The sequence below is a fragment of the Vigna unguiculata genome, chromosome 8 (assembly GCF_004118075.2).
Source record: "Vigna unguiculata cultivar IT97K-499-35 chromosome 8, ASM411807v1, whole genome shotgun sequence".
Classification (NCBI taxonomy): domain Eukaryota; kingdom Viridiplantae; phylum Streptophyta; class Magnoliopsida; order Fabales; family Fabaceae; genus Vigna; species Vigna unguiculata.
In genome coordinates, this window is record NC_040286.1 from 25,444,835 (window position 1) to 25,451,369 (window position 6,535).

At 37.2% G+C, this 6,535-nt stretch overlaps 1 protein-coding gene across 1 annotated transcript; it reads left to right on the forward strand.

The window, feature by feature from the left end:
- The first annotated feature begins 1,430 nt into the window (after positions 1 to 1,430).
- LOC114194727 (protein EXORDIUM-like) lies at positions 1,431 to 2,635 on the forward strand. Its single transcript, XM_028085105.1, has one exon. It carries the CDS (start codon positions 1,508 to 1,510, stop codon positions 2,438 to 2,440), a length of 933 nt encoding a protein of 310 aa, XP_027940906.1. The 5' UTR covers positions 1,431 to 1,507; the 3' UTR covers positions 2,441 to 2,635.
- The last annotated feature ends 3,900 nt before the right edge of the window (positions 2,636 to 6,535 follow it).

Sequence of the window (6,535 nt, forward strand, 5' to 3'; positions counted from 1 at the left end):
AAAGTAAAAAAGAAAAAGAGAAATAAATATGAAATCCAAAGAAATTCGAATTTTTTTGAAAACCAACTTATTTTACAGCACCATTCCAACGAATCAGATATCATAATCCGGTAAAAGAAAAAAAGTGTACTATCCTGATAAACATTAACTAGAGTGTGGTTTTGAAAAAAAAAAAACAATCAGTGAGAAAATTACAAATAGGTTGCAAAAAGATACAATGTCCAAGGAAATCTGTATTCTAATTATGAATAGAAAAGTATGCTATTTTTGTAAGTTTTTACTAGAGTATGCTCCTCCAGAAAGAAAGAAAACAGGGCTAAAGAGGTAAAGATTTGAAAACCGTGTGATGAAAGCTGGCAACTCATGGTTTGGGTCCCGCACTACGTTTTTTTTCTTTAATAGCAGGAGCCTCTTTTCTCGGTACTGACTTTCCTTTAAGCAATTACCGCAAACAGATTTTAAGAGCCAAAAGCACCTAAATTAATGGTTCGACGCAAAAGGTCTATATTTACCCATACATTTTTTAAATTCTTTTCAAACACCAATGCGTCTCAATTAATGAAACTGCGACTTCAAAATTGACACAAATCTCTTGACTTTTTCCCTTTTTTAAAATACAATTCTAAAAAACTCAGTATTTTATTTTTATTAATTTATATCTAACTATTGTACGTAATAATATATATCATTTCAATAAGTAAATTATTATTTTTTATCATTGATGTAAAGTAACTAGAACATCTCTCAGATATCTAAGATATTTTGTGATATCTCTCTAATAAAAGAGAGAGGTTTCAAAATGTATATTTCTTTGAACTTTTTATCTGCTGGAGATGCTTCGAGAAGTATTTCTCTACTGTCGAACACTTATTGATGTCATACAAAAGAAGTCTTATTTTCCTAACCACAGAAAGAGCATCTTAAAATACACATGCCATGTAATTTGAAATGCTACAATATTTTGAAAACGAACAAACTTCAACTTGCCCAGACAAACTAAAACATTTGCTACAAACTCTATTATTTTATAATCACACCCTGTTGAGCACATATATTTTCCTCAGTAAACATGCATTCAGATGGAGAAGTCAAATTGTTTTGGAAGTATAGAAGGAAAAAGGGAAGGTGCCAAATTAGCAAGCAGATCCAGCACATATTCTTGAGGAATAAATAAATAATTTATTTCCATGAACCAAATAAAAGGGGCCCTACCATTCTTCAAAGGGTACACGGGATTTGTCTTCATGTCGCCATCCAGTGCTGTTATTATCCGCGCCAACTCTCCCCTTAGCTGGCCATGCTCTGTTTCCCCACCACCCTCACCACTCGGTCAATCAATACCTACAAATCAATTCCCTTCAATTTCACTACCAAATCGCAAACGCGTTATCAAACCATGCACCTCACTCCACTCACACCACCACTATATATATCCACCAACATTTCCTTCTTCCATCACACCAATTCACCAACAACGTTTCACTTCTCTCTCAGACAACATAAACAAATGGCCTCTCTTACATCCTTAAACTTTCTCCTATGTATTTTTCTGGCTATTTCAATTTTTCGTTTCAGTTCAGCGAGGAAACTCACTGAGTCAGAGCCCCAACTTAAGTTCCAATACCACAGAGGACCTCTCCTCACAGGTAAAATCTCCGTCAACCTCATTTGGTACGGCAACTTCAAACCTTCCCAGAAAGCCATCGTCACTGACTTCATCACCTCCCTCTCCTCCCCCAAACCCCTCACGGCCCAACCATCGGTTGACACGTGGTGGAAAGCCACCGAAAAATACTACCAAACCCCATCTCCCAAACTCGCCCTCTCTCTGGGTTCCCAAATCCTCGACGAAAACTACTCATTCGGTAAATCACTCACCACCGATCAAATCGTGAAACTTGCATCCAAGGGTCCACAGAGAAACGCAATTAACGTGGTTCTCACCTCCGCTGACGTTGCCGTGGAAGGGTTCTGCTCCAGTAGGTGCGGGACTCACGGGTCCTCCGTGGGGGCGCGCGTTAACGGAAAGAGGTACAAGTTCGCTTACATTTGGGTGGGTAACTCTGAAACCCAGTGCCCGGGGCAATGCGCGTGGCCATTCCACCAACCCATATACGGTCCCCAGAACCCAGCTCTGGTTGCGCCCAACAACGATGTTGGCGTCGACGGCATGGTCATCAACGTGGCTAGCCTCCTGGCTGGAACCGTGACCAACCCTTTCGGCAACGGCTACTTTCAGGGACCCAAAGAGGCTCCGCTAGAAGCCGCCTCCGCCTGCACCGGCGTCTACGGTAAGGGCGCCTACCCTGGCTATGCAGGGAACCTCTTGGTGGACCCCACCACCGGTGCCAGCTACAACGCCAATGGTGTCAACGGAAGGAAATATCTCTTGCCAGCTCTCGTTGACCCTAAAACCTCTGCTTGTTCAACCATCGTCTAAAACCCCCCACACAAAGCTTTTACTTTTCACCCGGCGGTTTAGGTCTTAGGCTACACGAACATTCTTTCATTTCTTCATTCAATTATAGTTTTAAATATTACGTTGTCGAGTTATAATAAACTTTTATATTCAGATGTATTAGAAAGTATAGCACAGTTATATTAATACTATTTTTATTGATTTTTAATTTAATCAGTGTTTGCAGAACTTAGCTGTCCACTTCAAACTTTAACATGAGTGTCTAATTTCTTTTGCAGCACGATTCAGACGAATAATTAGGAAGTTACCCAAAAGAAGACCTAAATATTGTTTTCCTTGTATTGTAATTAATAAAAGACTATACAGGATTTAAGATGATATAATAAAAATAAATTTAACATTATAATGGCAAAACCACCTCATTTAGCAAGCACACAAGCGGATATGAATGGCGCAATTTTGTCTTAAATGACTCTATAGAAAAAGGTGGTACAACTTTGCTGAGATTTACGATATAACTAATAAATTTAAGTATTCTTTTTAGTTAAGGGTAGAAGTTATGTTTGTAAACATCATCTTAAGATTAAAAAGATGTGTAGAAATCAATTTGGTTCTTAATTAGAAAAAAGAAGAAGACATTTTACGGTTAAAACAATATTGCGTTTGGGCACAAAATTTATGAAAAAGATATCCAAGTTGATTTAGGCAGAGTGGATATCATAGTAAAATTCTATCCTCCAACAAATGTTAAAGGAATTAGGAGTTTTTTAGGACATGCTGAATTTTACAAATACTTCATGAAGAATTTTTCTCGTTTGATGATGATTGCCTTGATCGTTTTTCCTTGTTGAAACAAAAATTGAGCTTAGCACCCATAACTATTGCATCTGACGGGAATTACAACTTTAAAATGACGTGCGATGCAAGTAACTATGTTGTTGGAGCTATTATTATGGGATAAAGAAAGAACAAACAATTCCATGTTATACACTATACCGATAAGGTTATGAACGAGGCTCATATTAATTATGTAACTAATGACAAGGAACTTCTTGAAATAATGTATGGATCAAGAAGTTTCATTCTTACCTCATTGGATCACAAATCACAACTTTTACAGATCATGCTTCAATTAATTATCTCTTAAAAAAATGGATTATAAACTAAGATCGATCAGGTGTATTCTACTACTGCAAGAATTTGTTTTAGTAATTAAAGATAAGAAAGGTTATGAGAATCATGTAGCAGACCACCTATCAAGACTCACAAATGTAGAGGTAACAAATAAGGAAAGATAGATTGTTGAAGAATTCCATGATGAAAAATTGTTCTCAATACAAACAAGACCTTGGTATGCTTAGATGACAAATTTCAGGGCTGCTAGGATGATTCTAGAGGAGTATAATTGGCACCAGAAAAAGAAGTTGCTTAAGGTTGAAAGTTGGTTCATATGGGATGATCATCACTTGTCCAAAATTGGTGCAGATGGTTTGCTTAGAAGATGCAATTTTTGTGAGCAAATTAAAGACTTTTTGTGGCATTATCATAATTCCTCTTATGGAGGCTACTATAATGGGTAGAGAACATTTGTAAAAGTTCTCCAATTTGGATGTTGTTGGCCTTCATTTTCAAAGATTCTCATGAGCATTGCAAAAGATGTGACAAATGTCAATGAACCGGAGGAATTTCAAAGAGGCATGAGCTCCTATAGAATGTCATTGGGGTAGAAATGTTTGGGAAATTGACTTTGTTGGCTCTCCGTCAATGCTCTATTCCATTGAATATATTTTAGCGGTTGTGAACTATGTTTCAAAGTGGCTAGAAGCAAATACAGATAAAAAAAGATAACTCTAGGACAATAACCAAGTCCCCTAAGGGAAACATCTTTTGCAGATTTGGAACTCCAAGAGTGCTCATCAAAGATGGTGGTAGTCATTTCTGCAATCGCAATTGAGAAAGATGTTAGAACATTATAATAAGAAGCAAAAGGTCACAACTCCATATCATCCTCAAACAAATGACCAAGTTGAAGTCTCTAATAGAGAGCTTAAGAGAATTTTGGAGAAAATAGTTGCAAGCTCTAAGAGAGATTGGGCCTACAGAAAAACTTTAAAACACCAATTAGATTCACTCCATTTAAGCTAGTGTATGACAAGGCTTAGCATATGCGAGTGGAGCTAGAACACAAGGTCTTTGGGCCTTAAAAGCTTTAAATTTTTACCTAAAGCATGCTAGTTACAACTCAATTGATGACATACTTCTAGCCAAGGGGCCTACAACAAAAGTAATGGTCAAGCAGATACAAAAAGACTAGGCCCCCTCTAGGCTTAGTAGGCCCAAGTTGATGTTCACATGAGCTAAGGAGAACGTGAAAACTGGGCCCAAGACTCTTTATTTGTAAATATTAGAATTGGTTAATTTTGGGCCTTGTATTACGAGCCATGTAGTATAGGGTTTTCTTAGGCCTTGTTTGGATTTTAGGCATACTAGTGTAATTTGGGCCTAGATGGGTTGGGACTTTTTGAGAGAGACATGGATTAGGGTTTTTAACCTAGGATGTGCCCAACTAGAAGCATGCTCTCCTTGGGCTCCAAATTTCAAATTCTAGAGTTTGAATTTCCCTATCTTTTTGGAGACACCTACCTATCCTTTGCTCCTATAAATAAAGGACCATACCCCTTTTAAATTCATTCATGAATATATAGTAGAGAAAGTTTGTTTAAATTATTCAAGAGTACTCTTCCTTTTGTGAATTCCTTAGGCTAGAGTTCTTCTTTAGGTTTCCTCTAGCCACTCTTCTTTGAAAGTTGGCCTAACCTCTCTTGGAAGCACTTCTACACCTCCATTTCATCATAGTCAAACCTTCATCACCTCCATCTCTTTACTACTTTTGCACCTTCCAGGCTTCTCTTCAAGCCATGCGAATAGGATACTTGGAGGAGGAGTCATCATCAATGAATTGGAAGAAATGAGATTGTAGGCTTATGAGTCATCCAAGGTCTACAAGAGCAAAGTAAAGGCCCATCATGATAGAAGGATCTTAAAGAGAAAATTTAATTCTTGCTAGCTATGTGATGAGTTTCTTTATCAAATTTCCTTTTTAATTTTACTTGTTAGTTTGCCTTTTAGGTTTCTAGATAGTATATAGGTTTGTATTGTATCAAATCACCTCCATTTCACCAAGTAAGTGTTCCTTATTACAAATTTTTGCTATCACGTCACTAAGCCAAAAAACTAGGGTTTGGTCTAGTGCCCCATCTTTTGCGCAATAACCCGTATCTTGATTTCACAATGCATATGCATAGATTGATTATTTTTGCTTTGATTATGTATTGTACACTTCATTGAAACCTAACTTCACTTTAAGGAAAAAAAAAGAACAAAAATCTTGACTTTTAAGCATGCATCATTCATGTATCAACCCATAATCTTGGAATGGAATATTTATTGCTAATCTATGAGTACAATGAAGTTGGGTTTGATTCATTTGCATGTATCTTGTCCATATTTGATCCCAAAGCTGATTATTAATCATGTAGTTTTAGAAACACAAAAAATGTGCAAGCAAAATTCCACACTATTTTGTTTTTGCAATGTTAAACTCTTAAATGAGTGCGATTGTGATAAATGAAAATCATGATGAACTATTTTTAGTGTATTGATGTTTTAACATATTGTGTTGTTCTTAATTGTAGATGGAACAAAAAAGAAGGCACATTTATGAGATCCCTCAATCTTGAAAGAGGAAGAGCAATGTTACCACTCCTTTAAGACGTCAGAAGGAGCCAAGTCTTGTGGCAGTAGAAAAATCTAATGACTCAACACTAGAGAGGACTCCACCATCAACTCCTACCAAAGGGATGACACCATCACCTGTCCCAACTAGAGCAAAATCACCCCCACCATCACAGAAGGGAACATGCCTCCTCAAGAAGCAAGAATGGAGAGGTGGGACAAGATACACTTTTTAACTAGGGCCAAAAAACTCAGGTTTGCACAATTGCAGGAAATGTCCATTTTGACTAAGAAGAGAGTAGAAATTCCCCTCGAGGTATTTGAAGAATTTGTTATTGTGATTGAGAATACTCACTAGAAAGTTTTAGTAGCCACTGCCCC